The 20,650-nt window shown below is 53.4% G+C and overlaps 10 protein-coding genes across 10 annotated transcripts; 7 read left to right on the forward strand and 3 right to left on the reverse strand.

The window, feature by feature from the left end:
- Positions 1 to 1,394: 1,394 nt before the first annotated feature.
- On the forward strand, positions 1,395 to 1,937 carry PG985_010152 (uncharacterized protein; the record flags this gene model as incomplete). Its single annotated transcript, XM_066829920.1, has 1 exon — positions 1,395 to 1,937. The coding sequence occupies one exon, from the start codon at positions 1,395 to 1,397 to the stop codon at positions 1,935 to 1,937; it is 543 nt and encodes a 180-aa protein (XP_066682310.1).
- A 664-nt stretch (positions 1,938 to 2,601) lies between these two features.
- On the forward strand, positions 2,602 to 4,194 carry PG985_010153 (Peptidyl-prolyl cis-trans isomerase pin4; the record flags this gene model as incomplete). The annotated part of the gene is made up of 5 exons (XM_066829921.1): positions 2,602 to 2,763; positions 2,814 to 2,892; positions 2,951 to 3,500; positions 3,563 to 3,847; positions 3,909 to 4,194. 5 exons carry the CDS (start codon positions 2,602 to 2,604, stop codon positions 4,192 to 4,194), a joined length of 1,362 nt encoding a protein of 453 aa, XP_066682311.1.
- A 585-nt stretch (positions 4,195 to 4,779) lies between these two features.
- PG985_010154 (uncharacterized protein) lies at positions 4,780 to 5,338 on the forward strand (the record flags this gene model as incomplete). Its single annotated transcript, XM_066829922.1, has 3 exons — positions 4,780 to 4,929; positions 5,000 to 5,111; positions 5,166 to 5,338. The coding sequence occupies 3 exons, from the start codon at positions 4,780 to 4,782 to the stop codon at positions 5,336 to 5,338; spliced, it is 435 nt and encodes a 144-aa protein (XP_066682312.1).
- Positions 5,339 to 5,438: 100 nt separating this feature from the next.
- Positions 5,439 to 7,793, reverse strand: PG985_010155 (uncharacterized protein; the record flags this gene model as incomplete). Its single annotated transcript, XM_066829923.1, has 1 exon — positions 5,439 to 7,793. One exon carries the CDS (start codon positions 7,791 to 7,793, stop codon positions 5,439 to 5,441), a length of 2,355 nt encoding a protein of 784 aa, XP_066682313.1.
- An 831-nt stretch (positions 7,794 to 8,624) lies between these two features.
- Positions 8,625 to 9,352, reverse strand: PG985_010156 (40S ribosomal protein eS12; the record flags this gene model as incomplete). Its single annotated transcript, XM_066829924.1, has 3 exons — positions 8,625 to 8,749; positions 8,815 to 9,130; positions 9,350 to 9,352. 3 exons carry the CDS (start codon positions 9,350 to 9,352, stop codon positions 8,625 to 8,627), a joined length of 444 nt encoding a protein of 147 aa, XP_066682314.1.
- Positions 9,353 to 10,120: 768 nt separating this feature from the next.
- Positions 10,121 to 10,789, forward strand: PG985_010157 (40S ribosomal protein uS8; the record flags this gene model as incomplete). Its single annotated transcript, XM_066829925.1, has 2 exons — positions 10,121 to 10,253; positions 10,530 to 10,789. 2 exons carry the CDS (start codon positions 10,121 to 10,123, stop codon positions 10,787 to 10,789), a joined length of 393 nt encoding a protein of 130 aa, XP_066682315.1.
- Positions 10,790 to 11,222: 433 nt separating this feature from the next.
- On the forward strand, positions 11,223 to 12,062 carry PG985_010158 (uncharacterized protein; the record flags this gene model as incomplete). Its single annotated transcript, XM_066829926.1, has 3 exons — positions 11,223 to 11,445; positions 11,544 to 11,732; positions 11,812 to 12,062. 3 exons carry the CDS (start codon positions 11,223 to 11,225, stop codon positions 12,060 to 12,062), a joined length of 663 nt encoding a protein of 220 aa, XP_066682316.1.
- Positions 12,059 to 13,276, reverse strand: PG985_010159 (uncharacterized protein; the record flags this gene model as incomplete). The annotated part of the gene is made up of 1 exon (XM_066829927.1): positions 12,059 to 13,276. One exon carries the CDS (start codon positions 13,274 to 13,276, stop codon positions 12,059 to 12,061), a length of 1,218 nt encoding a protein of 405 aa, XP_066682317.1.
- Positions 13,277 to 15,304: 2,028 nt separating this feature from the next.
- Positions 15,305 to 17,297, forward strand: PG985_010160 (uncharacterized protein; the record flags this gene model as incomplete). The annotated part of the gene is made up of 2 exons (XM_066829928.1): positions 15,305 to 17,094; positions 17,168 to 17,297. The coding sequence occupies 2 exons, from the start codon at positions 15,305 to 15,307 to the stop codon at positions 17,295 to 17,297; spliced, it is 1,920 nt and encodes a 639-aa protein (XP_066682318.1).
- A 1,027-nt stretch (positions 17,298 to 18,324) lies between these two features.
- Positions 18,325 to 20,493, forward strand: PG985_010161 (MFS general substrate transporter; the record flags this gene model as incomplete). Its single annotated transcript, XM_066829929.1, has 1 exon — positions 18,325 to 20,493. The coding sequence occupies one exon, from the start codon at positions 18,325 to 18,327 to the stop codon at positions 20,491 to 20,493; it is 2,169 nt and encodes a 722-aa protein (XP_066682319.1).
- Positions 20,494 to 20,650: the final 157 nt, after the last annotated feature.

Raw genomic sequence — 20,650 nt, forward strand, 5'->3', positions numbered from 1 at the left:
GTAGTTCTCTACGCCGACCGTGACGGCTTGGTTAGTATCCAGGAAAATCCTTTATAGCGGTCAAGAGGGAGGAAAGTCGTGAAGAGCGATTCTCTCTTTCATGGTAGGACGAGGATGTACTTTTGGGCGGAACATGGCTGGCTGAAATCATCAACCGCCTTAGGGATAATGCGAAAAAGGGGTGAAAGGTGAGTAGGTCCCCAAGAATATGAGGCGACCGGAATCTACGGCTGTTTGATGATGCCTCCTAGGTGCGGTTTGAAGTCATCGCCAATCCTCATTGAATGGGAAAGGGGAAAACACAGGTGGAGAAAGTTGGTTCACGAATGTTCTTCAACCAGTATTACACAGCAGCTGTTGTCATCTACCAACGCGATGAGTGCAACTGAGAGTGAGATGCCAACCGTGTGCTATCATTAATCGAGCCTAAAATCAGATCATACTCGCATCCATCGAGTCTGTCTCTGTTAATAAGGTTCTTCGTATACGCCATGTCCCAAATCGCTTCACGTGTCGAATCCTATGGAAGCCTTCATATTCCTCCTAGAACTCTCCTCCAGTATTATTTGGTTATCTTACGAAGCTTGTATTCAAGGTTGCATGGCCATGCAGACGTCCCTCTGGATCAGTTGCTGTCCGAATGCAAAATGTGTATGTCGATGGTGGGATCTCGCAGCCAGCGATGATGGATGCTGACTCGCACTGCAGAGGATTGATTGGGAATATCCCAAACCAGGAGCCTTCTATGTGCAATCCCCGAACTGAGGTTATCCGCAAATCACCGGGTGGATGCATGTGTCAAAAAGCGAAAGGCCAAGTACCGATGGCGATGGGCGGGACAAACGCGGAGGCAAGCAAACAAACATTAGTAGCGTCCAGTTTGTTTTGCGCCTCGCCTGCCTCTCCCCGATGTCAAACGAACCACGAATAAGCCTGTGTCTTTTTTTTTTTTTTTTTTTTAATTTAGACCTTCTCGCGCGCCCGAGAAACCACAATCAACGTTCTCGAATTCCTAGTAAGCCAAGAACTTCGGGGGTTCGCACAAGTTGCTGCAGTCATCTCCCCTGGAGGTGGTATTCGCCATGGTCAATATACTCCCAGTCAGCCTGGCAATCCGGTGGCTTTTTCTATTACTGATTGAATGCGCACGGAGTACGACAAATTGCTCGTCAAATCAGTTCCAGTGCCAGGACCGGTGCGGTTCGTATCTAAACGGCGATACGTGCTGCACGACACCTAACGGCACGGACAACCTATGCGGGAATAGTAAGTCGCTCTCTGCCGCGCTCATATTTCCCGTCTCTGAGATGGGACTGTTGCCAGTGGTAGCGATGTGATACTGATTTCTTCTAGGCACGGTCTGCTGCGGCTATGGATGCTGTCCGTCCGGATTCATGTGCAACGTGGCCGACTATAGCTGCCTGAAGTACGCCACAGTCGTCCAGAGCCCCATGGTCTCCTCGAGCCTCGCCCCCTCCGCGACAAGCAGCGCCGCCAACGCTCCGGCGTCGGCCACGGCCTCGATCACCGCTCTGGCCCTGGGCCAGCGCAACTGCAACGTCGAGTCCGACTTCCCGGGCCACGGCGCCATCCAGGGGGACAACGTGCGCCTAGGCAGCCAGCAGGCGTGCATGAACACGGCGCTGTCGGAGGACGAAATGTACGACGGCAAGGCGCCCATCACCTACAGCGCGACGCTCAGCGACGTGCCGTACTACTTCGCCATCAGCTGGGTGAGCGGCTGCCGGACCACCGTGGACAGGGCGAGCCCGGCGCAGCCCCTGAACCAGACGTCCCAGGACACGCCGGGCCACGACGTCGTCTGCACGGATCTGTTGTACGATAACTGGGCCAACTGCACCGGCAACGGAGGGGTAGGCGGATACGTGGATGCCGGGTGCCTGAGATATAACTTCACGCCGACAGCAAACCCTTGATGCGCGAGTAACATATGTGTCCTGACTAATTGTGCGGTGGCAGTGGCCAAATAGTTGCCAGTCACTGCAAGTCGAAGTTATCAAAGAAGGGTGGCAAAGAAGAGGCAAAACATTAATGGGTGACTCTCAAGTCCAGACTGATACATAACAATAATTAATAAATTACAGCTTTGGGACTTGATGTGGTTGCGGTGCGCTGTTCAACGGAATGTTGTGTTGGCCATTAAGTACATTGACGATGCGTTGCCCAGAATGCCCCGTATTGCTTAGATGCCATTAGGCAAGATTGGGAAAGCACACGCAATGAAGCAGGAACAGTTTGCGGAGAACTACGAAAGAGACGAGAGAAATGGATGGCTCCTTCTCTTTGTCTCCCAAACTCTGGCAGCGGTCTGGGCCGCTAAGAATGTCTTTGTCCGCAAGTTTGCCCATTCCCACCCGACAAAGAATCCTAGATATCTGGCATACTTACTGACACATTCTTTTCACGATATACCTCTTCCATGCCTGCTGTAGAGCAGAGACCTGCTGGGGCGTACTGCTGGCAGACCCAAGAAACTGTGTTCTTGCTTTCCGCCTAATTCATGTCACCATGACATTCGGATACTAGACCACCCTCTCCTTTCGATCATTCAGTAGACTTGTTGAAAAACACCAAGTCAAAATGAGCAAACTAGAAAGATTCGCCCTGACGAATCGTCACAGCACGAAGTCGCGTCGAGAACGACCTCTCCCCAAGCCCAGGCCGGCTCCCTTGCAATCGACCGCCGAAGATGTCCAATCAAGGTCACTATTCGGAAGGCAGCGGGATATTATCATGAACCAGGTGGGTGACTCTGGGTTCTTTGTGCTGGGAGCAAGCTGACCTTGACGCAGCTTCTGAGTCCAAACATCCGGCACTTCAGTTTTGATGGATCCGGTCTACCATTTGCTAGAAGATCCCCATCTCCTAGAAGTACGTCCGTCACGTGAATACTCAATGTTTCGAGAATACTGATAAATGGGCCCTGCAGCATCGTCTAATGAATCACTGAGTTCTGAGTCTGGAAGTAGGCCGAAATGGGACAAGACCACGTTGCTGGACTTGTCCGACAGGGTTCGACATTTGATGAAGCACGAGAAAAGCCTCGAGCCAGAAAACAGCAACCTCAAGAACTTCCTGGAGGACGCTGTTAAGGATGAGATGTACACCGACCCTGCCTTGGACTTTGCTTGTATCGAGAATGCCCACCTCGACAAACTGGTCCAGGAGGTGATAGAGTTCGCCAGGTTGCTCAAAGACACGAATTACGCAACGGTCCTGCACTTGGGATACTGGGTGATGGTAGCCCAAGTTGACAAGCTGCAAGACCTCGCGGCCAAGCTGCAGAATGCGTGGAGGCAGCGTTTCCTCGAGCAATACCTCTTCATCGACAATTACCGCACAAGCGATTTGGTAAGGACCGGCCGATTAAGAGAAGTCTCGTTCAATAACGACTTGACCTACGATCTGGGAAAGTGGCAGACGAAGGAGACCAAACCAATATCCGAATTAGAAGGCCATTTGCAGTTCGAAGCTGGACAGTGAGTTTATGAGACAGCCCCCATTAAGGAGTCTGGACGTATTTTGCTTACCAAGATAATAGCTGGTGGCTCAACCTAGCTTGTGCCCAACGCGACGGTATAGTCACAAGTTCGGTCGAGAAGCCCGCGAGCGGTCGTTATGGGATCACCACACTGCCACTCCTCACGGGAAGGGAAGAAGTCATTAATGAGAATGGGGTCGAACTCACCAAATACATACGATTCGGCCGTTCGAGCGACATGCATATACCCCTGATTTCGCAGGTGGGAAAGCAGATTCGAGTGCTCAGGGGCTATCGGCTGAGAAGTATATATGCCCCTGAAGCAGGTATCCGTTACGAGGGCCTGTAAGCTGAGTCGGACGTCCACCAGTAGACCAGGACAATGGGAGCTGACCATCGTTTGCAGATACACCATCCGACAATACGGCACAAAACTAGACATCGTGTCAGACACCTATCGTCTCGAGCTAAAGTTGCAGCGGGTGCTTGAGCAACGGCCGATGGATGAGCTGAAGCGGATCCCGAAACCCTCGCAGCTTGATGACTGGGCACTGTACCAGAAATTGGAGGGCAACGAGATGAAGAGGATCGGCAACGCCAAGTATATGGAGTGGAACATCCAGATGGAAGAAGAGAGGCTGGATAGAGAGAGCTGGAGACGAGACCGTGAGTTCCGTGCATCGTTCACCTAGAGGATGAGCAGGATGAGCAGAATGAACAGTATGTTCTGATTCGAGTGGGAGGATGGACGCGCATGTGGTGGACACCGAGTCGAGAGCGATTTCAACGACTAGCACCTATGTTCACGCGCACCTGTGAAGCTGGGACCCTTGAAAATTCATGCAACATTAATCAACCTAGCCCAGTCCCTTTCTTTCGAAGGTCGTGGCCAAAGGCAGCATCGGATCGAGTTCAAGAGGGCAAGTGCAGAGCTCTGTTGTGGCTCTAGGTGGGGCTCCTTCCTGTCAGTATAAACTTTTGCTAAAAAGTCAACTTCGACGATAAGGGTTGGCAAGCGGTGCCTGAGCCGAAGTAAACTCGCAGGAACTAGATTTGGCAGGTCCAATGTGACGAGCTTGAGTTTCTGGTTGCCTCGTCGTTTACCTTTGACGTTGTCAGACTCATCCGTTGTTGGGCTGCTGTTCCGTGTTGCTGATATGTGCATGTGCTGACTTTAGGGCTAGCTGCATATAGTTCAAAAAGCGGGGAACAAGACTAGCGGTCGAAGATCACGGCCGAGAGGCATACTGGTTAGCATTCGAAACCAAATCGTCATCATGGCTAAGGGCAACAAGAAAGCGGACGACAACAAGTCGAAGAAGGACACGAAGGCGGTGGATGGGAAGGGCAAGGGCAAGGGAGGTGGTACTGAACAGAAAGCTGCCCCCGTTAAAGGTGCTCAGCATGCCAAGATCCGACATATCCTGGTACGTTGCATCCCATTGTGTCGGGTCACTGTAAAGGATCCTCGGTACTGACTGCTCAACAACATTACAGTGCGAGAAGCACTCGAAGAAGGAAGAGGCTCGCGCCCTGCTCCTGACTGGAACAAAAGAAAACAACTTCGACGCAGTTGCCAGAAAGTACTCGGAGGACAAGGCAAAGCTCGGTAAGTCTACCCGTCAGGCCGCAATTATTTGGTCACTAATGGGTATGCAAATAGGGGGCTTGCTACCTAGGCTTACAAAGGGGCTGACACCTTACGACCCGGCTTTCATGGAGGTCGCCTTCAGCATTCCAGAGTGCAAGGTTGACGACGTGTCAAAGTATGCTGCATCGCTTGGCGAGGTTAAGACGCCTGATGGTTATCACATTCTCCTGCGTGAGCCCTTGTAGTGGCTTCCACCTGGTCCAGTGTACAGAATTCAAGACTTACTTACATACGATACATTGAAGGTTATATTGATATGGAATAATTATTGTTCAGAAGTGAACCCTAGCCAAGCCGAAATGGAGTTCGTGGCAAAGACCCGATATCGCAGGACCCTGATATCACTGCGGTATCCATCCCAACTCGATGGCATTTTCTTCGCTCTTGCATAATATCTTCAGCACCATCCCATGCCACTACTAACAGCAGCAGGTGAAGACTCGACTCTTTCCAAGGCTCCATCGCCACTAGCAGATACGACCACTTCCCAGTCTCGAAATTATTGGCTACTTCCTGATCGTGTACATCAACGCTCACAAGTTTTCCTGAATACTTGATCGAGTACCTACCAGTAGTTTCGCCACTTGCGACGACACTGTCTCCATCTCCCATGTCTCTTCGATTAGAAATGTTGCTTAGCACATACGCCTCCCCTAGAATGTAATCAGGACCACCGCACTGCTGCGTTGGCCCGGATACGTTCATGCAGTCTGTAATGCTCCCATCTCCCCATTCAAGGCCTTGGAAGACAAAACCTGATACGCATTTCCCTATTGTTTCTCTATCCCATCCGCCGATTGACCAAGAAGCTTTACTCCCCCAGCCAGCCCATGTCCAGGAAGGAAAACAATCTCGTCTTGTAGGCGTTCCCTTTATCCAAAAACGATCGTGGACCCAGCAAAGTCCGCCTACTAGAGAATTGGTCTGAAAAGCCAGGAGCGTCTGTATTTCTTCGGCCGAACTGGTAGGCGCTGCGCTGACGTCAAATATGGGGATTCCTTGTATGGTCTTGAATGTTGGATCGTGACGAGAAAACACCTTCATGGCCCCCGCAAACCCATTAATGGAGTCGGAATCCATGGACAATTTCTTATCGGTGTAAACTTCGAGCAGTGCCTGGTAGTGATCGAACTTATCAACAAAGCGCTCTATTGCATCATCCGGTCCATGCATTCCCGAATGCGACGTTGCATCAGACTGGACATCCCAATGCGGCCATGCCAGTGATGGGTTTTCGGGGAATGACGTGTCGTATATGAGCTCCTGGTTAACGATAGGGTCCGGGTATGAGTCGCTGGAGTGTATTTCCTCCGACTGGAAAACCAGTTCATAGTCCATGAAATATAATCTGCGCGGAGCTAGGACGGATTCCTGGAAGCACCACCCTCGGCTGTGCCAGACCGTAGCTGGAAGCGCGTACTTGAACGCAGGGGGCGTGGAAAAGACGGTTATGTCGTCTTCCGTGATACCCATCTTCTCGTCCACCCGACCTTTGATATTCAGCATCATCTGCCCTGCCCGAGGGGTATCGCCCACCCCAGGCAGAGCTCCCTTGGAACTGGCGGCGATGATTGTAGCAAGTGCGTTGGAATAAACCAGGTCCATTTTGGAGATGTGGTCGCCAATATGCTCTTGTCCGGCTGACTGATCGATGCAGAACTGGTCCACCCACAGATACCGATATCCTAGATCCGTAACCACCTGCATGGCGTTCGATACCACCCTAGGGACCATTGGCGGCAGGACAAGCGCACTCCCTTCACCAGGCTGGCGGTTTTCGACCGCGACCATGTCGCGGCCCGCCAAGCTCCATACATAGCTAAGAGCGAGATATTGCATTTCGGCCGTGCAGTTCACAATGGTGTTGAACCGGCAGTCGATGACCCTCATCCCGGGAATACTGAAGGTATCGTCCAAATCAATGTCACAAGCCTCGAGCCACCCACGAACCATTCCAGGGTCATATTGAGCGCCAACGAACCGCGACAAGGGGTAGGCCTCTGTCGATTCGTTCTTCTCCAACACCGTGCGCAGGTCGCGGGTTCTCGCGAAGGCCAGAAAGCCTTCTCGCTCGACCCGCTCCTCATTGATGTGTTGGACATATCTGGTCGCCCCGGAATGCAGTATCGCCACTTCGACGTCGGGCTGGAACAGGTACCGAATGCGCGAATCCACTAGCATGCAACGCTTGTTGAAGGCTGACAGTGTCCACGGCGCGGACTGTGCCGTGCTCTCGTCCACCTTCGATAGAAAGGTCCTCGCGAAGAGACTGCAAAGAGCACAGTCCCGGTCGAGGCCGACGCGCTCGCCTACGTCGATAGGGTAAGACGCCCCTTGCCCAGCCTTGGAGGTATAGTCCAAAGTGGCAGACCAGTTTGTTGCTCGGCATTGGTTGCAGAGAAGAGACCCCCTCGGATCGATATCCAAGAGACGCACTTGTTTCTCCACCTGTTCTGGCGAAAACCAATAAGATGGCGATGAGTCTTCGTCCGAGTCGTCACTCTCGTCTAAGCCACCACTTTCTTCCAATCTGTCGTTATCAACCACTTTTCCACTATCGTGCGGCTCTTCGTTTCCATGACCAATGAACACAGAACGTCCCTCGTCCTGCGAGGCTCCCGTGATTTCTGTCTGTCCCATGGTTTCGACCGACGGCAATGACCATATCTGAGTCAAAATACCATGAACCGGAATTCATGTTCAAGTATGGGCGGCTGTGATTTGTTACCGGGCCTGAGCTACATTATATTATCAGCACCATGCGGAATCACTGTGTGTAACATGGTGTTTTGTATGACCCAGTTCTCTCCCCTCAAGTCCGGGGGGTTGTTGATCATCCTTCTGCAAAAATGTAACGCCAGAACATGCAACCTGCGGTGATATTGATATGTAAAGCTGTTGTGATTGGCCAGGATTCTGTGTGCTCAAACCCGGCGCTTAACAGCAAACCCGACAACCCAGATCGATTGTGTCAAGAATATGGTTTTATCTGATACCTTATAAAGGAACATTGTACATTGCTGAAGGCAGGACCAGACGTCATGGCATGATGGTCTTAGTTGCTTCCATAGTAGGCATGGGACTGGGCTGGGCCAGTCCACAAAACACTACGGTAAGGCATACCGGGCCGCATACGGGATACAGGTCAACAATTCGGGATGAATGTACCACTGACGTCAAGGCATTTTGGCTTCTGGAATACCGCTATTCATGATAAGTCGGAGCCAAGCCCCGGAAGAGATCACTGAATCATCCGACTTCGCATCTTTGATCACACATTCACGTTGTCCGAAATAGGGTCTTCCATGGTGATTGTCTCAATCCGACTTTTTCATTCCATTGCAGTATCAAGTGCCCTATTTCCAGCAAATAGAGTGGTATATCCCATGAATCCGTGGGGAAGACGTCGTGATATCCATCCTCAAAATCTATACCGCCCCACCATTTTAACGCCGGTTTTTAGACTTCGGTTTACTGCTCGGTCTGGAAGTAGTTGAGAAGGATGGATCGCTCCTGAGACTCCTCACCCCAGTCCTTAACGACGACGCAAGAGCAGTTGACGACCTTGCGGGCGTTACCCTCACGGTCAAGGACACCTGAAATAGAGCGCATTAGTACCCACATTCCCCGTCATCGAATTGGTGTACGGCATGTAACTTACAGAGACCAGCCCACTCGCCGAGCTGCTTGCCATCGGGAACCTTGATCAGGGGGATCTTGTGCTCGGAGCAAAGGGCAATGACGAGCTTCTTGTAAGCCTCCTCCTCGCAGGCCTCGTTCAGGACACACATGTGAGCCTGGCGACGGTCGAGGGCCTTGGAAGCCTCACGGAGACCGCGGGCGAGACCATCGTGCATCAGAGCGAGCTTCAAGACACCCTTGAGGGCGTCCAGAACGGACATCTGGCCCTTGGAGGCATCGGCGGAGACCTCGACTTCCTCGGGGACCTCGGGGGCGTTGTTCTCTTCTACGTCCGACTAAAAAAAGAAGAGGACATGTTAGCGTTCTGTTGCCGTGCACATCATCAATGCTTTGACTGCAAGGGTTGTTTGGGCCAGGTGCGCGCCTGTGTGCACAATTTCCACAAAGTGTGCAAAGTGGGATGGCAGTCGCAAAACGGCAGCGCATCACAGGCGCAGACCCAGACCCGCGGGGTTTTGGGAATTCAATAATTCGATGGAAATGGAGGAGCATACCATCTTGATTTGCGATATGACGGGTGCGATCCTCGAAGAGTGCGGTGCGGTGTATGGAGTTGTGGTTGTTGGTGAGAGTTGTTGGTGTGGGAAATTATCAAGACTTTTCTCCAGAATCAACTGTTAATTGGCAATTCAATCGCTCTCAAGCTTGTGGCAGCACTTTCTGCTTTCTGCCGTTGAACCGCACCTGTGATTTCCCGGTGGGGTAGATCGTGGAGCTGATAAGCCAATCAGATCCTACTAGGGCAAAGAAAAGTGGCTCGTGCAGCCACGCACACGCCCACTACCCACTACACACCGCTCGAGGCTACCCGTCAATAATTTTCACAGCTTGGATTTTCTGGTAGCCTTCTCCCGTCCACCATCAATCATTCACGAAGTCCAAAGCCACCGTCGCTCAAGACTTTCAACGAGGTATGTATGTTCGCACCAGGATGGAGTGATTTGTCCCGAAACGCCCTTCAAGAAGCCAGGGGAAAGCAATCAGCAGCTGCCGATTGATCGATATGTCGATGTTGCTGTCGCAAAATGGATTTTGATCCTCCGAGGGCGCTACAATCACTATCAAAGATCTTGGTGGCCCCTGATACGCTTTCCCCTCCAGTACTGAGCGGGCAGAACCCTCTCTCGGCTCCATCCTGAGTAGAGGGCACTCTCCACGCTCAATGGCTTTTGAAGGCTAACCAAAATCTTTTTCTCTTGGCAGATACCTCATATCCCTTCACCACGATTTGAGAATCTCCACAACCAAACCACAACACCGCCAAAATGGTCAAGACTTCCGTCCTCAACGATGCGCTCAACGCCATCAACAACGCCGAGAAGACCGGCAAGCGCCAGGTCCTCATCCGACCTAGCTCCAAGGTCATCGTCAAGTTCTTGACCGTCATGCAGCGTCACGGTATGTCCACCCTCCGAAGAACAAATATTTTGGTATGGAAGAGACACTTGGAAGATTCCTGCCTGCCCTTTGGTGATCAGAAGCCCCTCCCTCCCCTATTCGGCATGATAACTGGATACTGGTCTCAAATCTCCCATGGCCACAGTCTTTTAAGTTGCCGATAGATAAGCGTATCACTACGGGCGAAGGAATCTTACAAGTGTCTCTGATATAAAGAAATGAAGTTCTCACTTTTAGTCTTTCGTCACATTTTTTACTGACTGGTTTTCTCTTCAGGCTACATTGGCGAGTTCGAGGAGGTCGATGACCACCGCTCCGGCAAGATCGTCGTTCAGCTGAACGGCCGTCTTAACAAGACTGGTGTCATCTCTCCCCGCTACAACGTCCGCCTTGCCGACCTCGAGAAGTGGGTCGTCAAGCTGCTGCCCGCTCGTCAGTTCGGCTACGTTATCCTCACCACCTCCGCTGGAATCATGGACCACGAGGAGGCCCGCAGAAAGCACGTTGCTGGCAAGATCATCGGTTTCTTCTACTAGGCAATCAATGTCGGTCAATAGGGACTCTGGGCCATGATCTGAATGAAAAAATAGTTGCGGGTTAGAATGGATGAAGCACTGTGCTACAGCATTTTCTGGCGTTGATTGGGGGGTATGGATAAAACAAGCAATGTGCTTGAGGATTTCTAGAACCAAAAGATTGACGATACCAAGAGAATGCCACATCCGTCCACCTTATCTGCCAAACCTGAAGGGAGTCTTTACTACGTGTTGCAAAGGGTCAGACCATACCTATGTTCTAGTCGATATTTTGTCCAAATTCTTTGTAGGTATGGTTCCGCACTCCGCACGGGAACCGGGTCCACAGCCGGCCGTGCGCTAGCTTTCCGGGCCGAGCCACTATACCTCATTCCAATTACATTCCTCATAGGTTAACCGTTTTCCAGTCGGATAAAGATTCAACAGCTGAACAATGGCTACGACATCGAAGCAACTTCAGATGCGTGCTGCGACACTTGATGACGCACCTCGGATTGCAGAGATTCACATGGCAGCATTTGGTCGTAACGCCATGCTCCATGCCCAATTCCCAACCCTTGCTATCCGCAAGGAACTGCAAGCCTGTATCAAGGATAAAGCCTACGCAGATATCACTGATCCCAAAACGACTGTGCTTGTGGTAGCAAGTTCTGATGGTAAGGGCCAATGGCTGCGTCTTTCCATTAGGTAGTCAGAAACTCATGGTATGCAACCTCGAATGAGCGAACTACTGACTCCCCCGTTGTGCCTCCAGGGCCGGAGGACACCAATGGAACTATTATCGCATTCGCCAAGTGGTCGCATCCTGTCCTCCCTAACGAAGACTACGTTGAGCCGCCGTGGGTATGGCCAGAAGGTACCGATCTCGACACCCTTGGGGCTTGGATTGCCAAAGCTGCCGAGGTTGAGAGCCGCTCCATTGTCGGTGACTCTCCTTGCTATCGTATGTCTACCTCAGTACTGGTATGGGCCACAACTCAAGCCCCCTAGATGAGTGCTGATGAACTACACGTAATTCCAAGACCTCTCCTTCATCGGTACTGATCCTACCTTTGGCCAACGTGGAGCTGGCCAGCTGTTGGTGCAATGGGGCATACAGCAGTCCAATGCGAGCGGCGCGCCCTTGTACTTGGAGAGCACCATCGAGGCGGCCCCTTTTTACAAGAAAATGGGATTCATCGCTGGGGAGACCATATCCCTGCCCATCTGCATCGACAGCGGTACCGAGACGCAGATATACGAGGAGATCGTCTTCACTTACTGCCCTACCTAGCACCATGCATAGTACTCATTGTTAACCCAAGCTGGTGCATCTTTTACGGTATTGCTCTCTTCTTCTGTGAACCACAGTGCACTCGCGATACTACTTTCCTGTCGCTCGACCCAGGTCGCATCGAGGCCGCTCTGCCCAAGTAGGCTCCGCACCAAGGGGGATGGCTCCCACAGATGCACGTGGTCCAGCCGCCACTCCGCCGCCTCCGCCTGAGCGGCCCGGAGCACGGCCCGAAGCGCTACGGCCTGCTCCGCGTATGCGTCTGTTAGTGGAGGTGATCGGCTGTCGTCGTGCGGCTTGTTGGCAGTTTCATCGCCTTCCACTACAAGGCGGAGGATGTAAAGAACATTGCCGCCGTCTTGCTTCTCCTCATCCTGGACAGTATGACTTCCGGGATGTTCGTAGTAGCGGCGCACCCAGATGACCCAGACCTGTTTGCCGGGACACCCGGCGATCGCCCCTTTTACCTCCGCTCTCTTCCCGAAGATGTGGTCCGTGGCGAAGTCCTCTTTGCGGATATGCCACAACATGTGGTCCAGGTCTGGCAGGATCACCACACGCTTTTGTGTCGTGCTAGGGCTAGGCGTTGCCATCGCTTTACGGACCATGGCCTCGTCCCTGAAACAGAGCTTTTCAAGTTCAGCCTCAAGGACTGGCCGCGCTGTGTTAGTCTCCATCTTGACAGGCAGGAAAACAAAGTGCCCGTTGTTAGGGTTGGGCAGCCAACCGAGCCTAGCATAGTAGTTTGGCCCAATATCCGAGTATAGGACGCTACCGATGCTCTTCTTGCCATGTTCGGACTGCCACCCGCGCAATACCTGGGCTAGCTTCTTCATGAGACGGGCGCCGTATCCGCGGCCCCGGTACTCCTGCCGACAGAAGACACTAGCAATGCCGTGAACGATCCCTTCCTTGACAACCCCTTTTGCGTCACTAATGAGCGCCAGCTTCCGGAAGCTCTCGCATGAGCAGAGAACCTGCCGCTGGCCGGGCGGCAGCTTCTTATCCACGAGGACCCACATGGTCCTACCTCCGTTACTAGCAAGCGGGACCGTCATGAGGTACTGGGCCTCTTCGAGGTACTCGGGTAGGGTTAGCGAGTCCTTCCACGAGGCCGCGGTGGCGGACCAGACCCCGGTGCATTCTTCCGGAGTTGGCTGGTGGCTCAGGTGTAGGTCAGGGGCGTCGGCTCGCAGTCCGATGGTGGGCCGCATCTTGGACATTGACACATAACGTGCGCAGCCGGGTTATGAACGTTGATAAAAGAGTGGAAATTACTCTTTGCGGCAACGTTCTGAAGAGCTGAACGACCGCAAGCTTCTAGGTGGTGAGGCTCAAGACCACATGTACAACGGTGAGATATACGCCAATATATGATCGTGCCGGGGAATGGATGCGGGGTGGAAGCCTCGGTCAATGCGGGGATGGCTATCATATTTATTTGGTGCAGTGTTAATTCCTTGCCTGGCATACAGTCGGTGAATTTCAAAATGTGAAGATTCTCGATATAGCACATGAGATTTAGATCTGTACCATTCGATCTTGTCTAAAACTCGGTACGGTCCCACAAGGTAGCGGTACACCAGGGGCCGGCCCGGATTCCCTTTGAACCTGATCAATCTGGGTTTCGACGCCAGCGCTGTGCAGCTTTGGCCCATGTCTCACAATTGTTGTACAAACGCCATCGCCTACCTATGGATTGAACGCGTACCTGACAAGGCACCGGCATCATGTTCAATCAGTGGTGCATACTTGCCATTGTTTTGAAGATATCAAAATGGACAATAATTTTTAATGACTGCCCGAGTCATATTATAATAAGGTAAATAGAATCGATCTTATTTATACCCTGTAATGCCCCTTCCATTCATTTGCAACTGACGCTATCGTATTGCTAGGACAGGGCCATCCTCCCAGCCAATGATGAGGCGCACCCATCGCGCACATTGTAAGGTATCACTAACCTAACAGATGACTTACATATTGGCCCTATTCGCCTATGATTTCGTATCCACCGAACCTGAGGATCCTTGTGTCCAAAGGCTCGCACATGTCAGCACAGGAAAGTTTGCGCCCGTAAGCTGATGTCACTGGGCAACGGCTTGTATTTATTTCTGCCAGCAGCCAATTACTTTTGTCCAACGAGCCAACTTCTCAATTTGTTAGGTTTTCGAAAAACAAAGCTCCCAGAGATGGACTCCGTACCGTTTGCTGGACGTTCCGCGACGGTCGGAGATGCAATGCAACCCCCCAATTACGCGTCATGGCCCTTCTAGAATGTGGGTTTAATTGAAACAGGGATCAGCAACAGCAGACGGTCTCACGCTATGCCGCGGGCGAAGCAGTCGATTTTACCTGCCTGCTCCTTTGGGCACAAGACGCAGGAGAGCGCGCAAAAGCAGGATGGATCCATCCCATTGAATGATTCGAGAACTCTCCCGGCCCTGACAGCCGGGGCCTGGAACAAAACTGCCAACCGACATTGCCAATGCCCACGCACCATTGGTCGCTGAATATCCCTGATTAGAGAGCGTTGAGTAGGTGCCACTTTTCCTATATAGGATCTTGGAATTCCACAAGAAAACGAAACAGGTGACAGGTAGCCAAGGAGGACTTTGAAGGACGACCTCGTGTGCACGACAGGCAAACCTTGGAGACCCGACGTGCTGGCTGGCTGGCTGACAACTCAACTTGATCTTGCCAGTCGCAACCACCATTGCATCTTCATATCTTCGATTGCAGCGCCTAGATGCTCGAGTCGACCTCGAGGTAGGTGACGTATCACTTATAGCCCGCCTCCACATATCGCGTCTCTAATTTCCCACTAAGCTTTACTAGTGTCCAGCACCAAGAGGGCACCACCACGGCAGAATCAAGACCAAGAACCAAGCCCGAGACCAGACAAGACACTCGGATGGTAACTACAGCACACCATCGCGTCTATACATCGTCCCTTCTTCCCCAGACAACCACAATCTGAGAATCCCCCACACCTCAGATGACTTTCTGGCCGGTCCAAATGTCGCAGCGTCGTCTTGTCAATCGTTAGCCAACCCCATACTCATAATCTTCTTGCTCCAATCCCCCCTTCTTCCTTTTTGGATACATAGTCAAAGGAGACTTGTCCCCTCCATAGTCGCTTGCTTATTGCTTACCCCCCTACCAAACCCCCATCGGACGGCGGCTCACTTTCACATCTAGTACGGGAAGCTCTCAGCGGTGCTGCTGCCAGTCCAGCAGCCATGGGCGCAAGAATGCGACCTCGGCAGGTGCTCCTGACCGCAGCCCTCGTCTTCTTCGTTATCTGCGTCATGTCCTTGTCGCGAGGAGTCTCGTCACCCGCCACCAACCTCGGGACCAAATTCCCAGTCCCGGCGTCGAAGCATGGCGCAGCCGCGACTTCTCTGAACGAACCGCCAGCGCCGCCGCCCGAAGCATACGATCCTACGCCTCAAGCGCCACCCGTCGGGGTACATCCCATGCGACACCTGATCGATAAAGCCGAGCACGAGTTCAAGGTGCTGAAGGAGGGCCAGTCCAAGACGCTCGAAGACGCCGTCGCAGAATACCGGAGGCGATACAACATTCCCCCACCGCCCAACTTCGATAAGTGGTTCGCCTTCGCAAAGGCCAGGAACGTGCAACTTATTGACGAGTTCGACAACATCCACGATACATTGACGCCCTTCTGGGGCCTCAAGCCGGCCACCATCCGCCAGAGAGCCCAGGAAGCCCTGGGGTTCGACAACCAGCTGCTGGGAGTCTTGGTGCGCGACGGCAAAGTATCCTACATGCAGGGAGGCGGGGATTGGCAACGCGAGGCGACCGCCGGGATGATGGACAAATTCGTACATTGGCTGCCCAGCATGGACTTGTGCTTCAACCTCCACGACGAGCCGAGGGTAATGGTGCCACACGACGACTTATCCCGGCTCGTAAAGAGGGCGAGAGAGATCAACATGCCAGCAGCGAATGAGCGGACGAAGCCGAAGAACACCTTCACGAAACAACCGAAGGGTCTGAGCGCCGGGACCAAGTTGGAAGAGAGCAAACTTACTAGGTTTAACGTCTTCGCACATCAACCAACCTGGACGCACTCGCGATTGTCTTGCCCGCCAGAGAGCCCCGCGAGAGGCCTTGAGGACGAGGACAAGAAGGATGACCTTTCCAAGTATGCCCTTGGAGAGTTGGGCTTCGTATACAACGTCACGGCCATGTCGGATATCTGCAATTCGCCCTCGCTCAGTTCGTCATACGGCTTTTTCGACCGCCCGAACGCCTACAATATCGTCCATGACCTGTTCCCCATCTTCTCCCAATCGAAGCTTTCGTCTTATTCCGACATTATTTACCCTTCGCCGTGGTATTGGTATGGCAAGGTCACCTATAACGAGGAACTCGACAGGCCCTGGAGTGAGAAGGAGGACAAGTTCTACTGGCGCGGAAGCACGACTGGCGGCTTCAGCAGAAACGGTGGTTGGCGTCGCCAACATCGCCAGCGATTCGTGCAGAAGGTCAATGCGGCGGATCAGGCTAAGATCCTAGTCAACACCGGATTCGGGACGAGTCAGCACTGGGAGTCGAAGCTCGTCAACCGTGGCGACTACAAGGAGATCATGGACATCTACTTTAGCCACATCGGCCAGTGTGACCCTGGCGATTGCGAAGCCCAACGGGAGTTCTTCACCATCAAGGACCGCGTCGAACAGCAGGATGCTTGGCGGTATAAATACCTACTTGACATTGATGGTAATGCCTTCAGTGGTCGCTTCTATGCCTTCTTGAAGAGCAGAAGCATGGCTTTCAAGTGGGCTATTTTCCGAGAGTGGCATATGGATTGGTTGAAGCCATGGGTGCACTACATACCGCTCAGTCTGCAGGGCGACGAGTGGCTCGAGGCCGTCCGGTATTTTGGCGACGGCACAACGAGCCAGAAAGAGGTCGAGAAGCTCACTATCCAAAAGCGGGAGTGGGCCAACAAGACTCTGCGAAACGAAGATTTCGAGGTCTGGTTTTTCAGGTTATTGTTAGAGTAAGTCTTGCCCTACATTCGCGTCAAATATGCCGTGGTACATAATGCTCAGTGAAACTAACCGATGAAACAGATATGGTCGGGTTATCGACGACGACCGCGACATTATTGGTTTTTCCACTGGCACAACCAGTGCTCCTGCGAGCCCACAAAGCCCACCAAGCCAACCCAAAGATGCTGCGGCAAAGAAGCCCATACAGTAGGCATTTTGAATAAGGCCCTGCATCATGGTGCTTGGCCCTTATCTGCATTTTCCAATTGCCATCTGAAAATTTTGGTTTTGCGATATGGTTGATTATTTTATCTACGCGCACTTACAGCATATGGGAGGAGTTTCTCGTTTAGAGGGTCCAATTGGCGGGGAGTTGGCGGTTGTCTTTTTCGTTTCCAGGTGCGGTCCATTGTCAACTATGGTCCTTGGGAAGCTAAAAAACGGGCGATGTTATCAGTCTTTTGTACAACTTGATCTCCCCCTTTTTCAGCCGATGTATTGTGTAGTTGTATCAAGGGATGAAATGCTGAGATGGGAACATGAATATACCCCAAATTCGAATCGGTACATAGTATAACGATCTATATATATTCTTTCATTTATTTCATATTTCATGCTGTCGGTCTTCCCTTGGGCTGTCCCTTAAACCTCGTCATGTCTTCTTCCTCGCAGCAACAACGTCCCATCTGTCTCGGAGATATGTCTGCATCCACCACCAATCGAGCAAAGACCAAGACTTGTCAAGCCCACGAACTTGTCTCCGATACAAAGTTAATGGGCCATTTCTCGTCCAGCCTCTGGTCCCAGGGCGTTCGAGTTGGTATACCCCGATTCCCGAGTCAAGGCGAATGCATCCACTCCATGGGCTCTTCTCACATAGAAGATATATCAGCCTGGTACTGCTTGGGGTATATGCTGAATTTTACGTACAGCAAGAACTCTACCATCCAGGGCTCGCGGCAACCATGTGGCTCGTCAACCTTATATCGAATCCGACCAACACCAACTTGCTTACACGATCCACTCTCTATACCTGCTCAACCTGGTAACTCTGAGTCTCTGGAGATAGACCTTTCTCCATTTCCACGAGAGACTTACTAGAGTATGAATATAAAGTCGATAACTTTTCCTCCAATTATTTGATCTATGCTTATCTCTTTTCTCCATCTTTCTATGCATACTTCTTCCTATGCATACTCACACTACTCGATCCATCTCGGCTCAACACAACTCTCAAGATGACGAATATCTATAACAAGAAGGATTCCCCCCTTCGGAATTCCCCGGAGAGGCTAACTGGGAACGATAGTGCTTCCCAGCAGGCCAACCTTATGGTTAGGGATCCCTCTCCCCTCGAGTCGGGAGTCCAGGGCAACGCTGATACACCAGCCACGCCCAAAGGCAACAAACTCGCAAACCTCTCGAACAAGATTGTTGTCAAAATCAACTCCCATATCTGGAATGGTAACGACGGTGACAACGACAACAGTGGCTCCGGTCCCGACAATGATGACGAGGATGAACGGGTTCTGGTCCAGCGAGTGCACTACGCCTCCCACCTGGCCACCTCGTGGTCCCAGAGCAAGAAGTGGCGCATCCTCATCGTCGCCGGCCTGGCCCAGCTCGCCATGAACCTCAACACGACCTTGTACTCCAACGCCCAGAACGGCGTCGCCAAGCACTTTGGCGTCGACGTCTCGCAGGCCGTCTGGGGCGCCGCGGCTTTCCTCATCACGTACGCCTTTGGATGCGAGCTGTGGGCGCCGTGGTCCGAGGAGTTCGGCCGCCGCCGCGTGCTCCAGATGTCCATGTTCCTGGTCAACTGCTTCTGTCTGATGGCCGCGCTGGCGCCCAACTTCGCCACCCTGATCGCGGCGCGTGCCCTCGGGGGTCTGTCGACCGCCGGCGGCTCCGTCACCCTGGCCATGATCACTGACATGTACGGGCCTGATGACCCCTGGTTTCAGTACGCCACCAACTTCATGTCGCTCACCTCGCTGCTGGGCTCCATCGTCGGCGCCGTCGTCGGCGGCTTCATCGAGGAGTACCTGCCCTGGCAGTGCTGCATCTGGGTCCAGCTCATCTTCGGCGGCGCCGTCCAGCTCATCCACTGGCTCAGCGTGCCCGAGACCCGCTCCACCGTCGTCATGGACAAGGTGGCCAAGAAGCTGCGCAAGGCGGCCGAGGGCGAGCACGACCCCATGTCGCGCGTCTATGGCCCCGGCGAGCTCGGCGAGGAAGGGGGCTTCAGCTGGCGCGAGTACGCCGAGGCGCAGTGGCGGCCCTTCCACATGCTGCTCCGCGAGCCCATCGTGACGGCGCTGGCGCTGCTGTCTGGCTTCTCCGACGCCCTCATCTTCATGTTCGTGCAGAGCTTCGTCCTCATCTACGGCCACCACGCCAGCGGCGGCTGGGGCTTCGGCACCGTCGGCGTCTCGCTGACCTTCATCCCCATCGGCCTCGGCTACGTCCTGGCCTTCCTGTCCTTCATCCCGGCCATCCGGCGCAACACGGCCCTGCGCGCCGCCAACCCGGCCAGCGAGCACGCCCAGTACGAGGCCCGCCTCTGGTGGCTCAACTACACGGCGCCCCTGCTGTCCGCCGGCCTCTTGATCTTCGCCTTCGTGGCCTGCTACCCGGGCGTCGCCGGCCACGTCCACTGGTTCCCCTCCATGATCGCCAGCTGCATGATCGGCGTCGCCAACTACGCCATCTACATGGCCACCATCGACTACACCCTGCGCGCCTACGGCGTCTACGCCGCCTCGGCCACGGGCGGCAACGGCTGGGCCCGCGACTTCCTCGCCGGCATCCTGACCCCCTACGCCGTGCCCATGTTCGAGCGCGCCGGCAAGTTCCCCATGATGATGATCCTCTTCGGCCTCGCCCTCCTGCTCACCGCCAGCGTCTACGTCGTCTACTTCAAGGGCCCCTGGCTGCGCCACAAGTCCAAGTTCGCCCAGACCCTGGCCTCGCGCGGCGACGAGGAGACTGCTGCCGCCTCCACCGCCGCTCAAGCTACCAACGGAGGTGTCGTCGTCGACAACACTGGCAACGGTAATGATAGTGACGACGGCGGTGAGAACGGCGGGTCTACTAGCACCGCCCCTACGGTCGTGAGCCGCGCCAATGTCGAGTTCCTCGGCAAGGAGGATCTGCCCGGAAGCCGAGCCGCGTCCAGGAGCACCACGCCCGCCGCCTCGCGCCGCAACAGTCTCGAGCTGCGCCCCATGGGGCCCCGCCGTCCCAGCTACCCGCCTCAGGGGCAGCAGCAGAACCACTCTTTTTCAGGCCGGCATCTGGCCCCTCCGATGATCAGCTTGAACGAGGCGGTCGAGCGCATCGTTAGTGCTAGGGCCACCGAGGAAGGGCAGAACGGCAAGCAGAATGGAAACGAGAGGGTCTAAAATATGGCAAAACGGTCCCACACATACTCAATTGGTAGGAGAAGAACAAAATAACAAGATGCTAAGTTTTACCAAAGTCGATATGTTTTGCATCCAGTCTTGGAGACTGATCCGAATAGTCAGGGGAAGGAAGCCATCATTGGCGGAGGTCGGGGGC

This window comes from Apiospora marii (assembly GCF_038362585.1).
Source record: "Apiospora marii strain CBS 49790 chromosome Unknown utg000006l_segment0_segment0, whole genome shotgun sequence".
NCBI lineage: Eukaryota > Fungi > Ascomycota > Sordariomycetes > Amphisphaeriales > Apiosporaceae > Apiospora > Apiospora marii.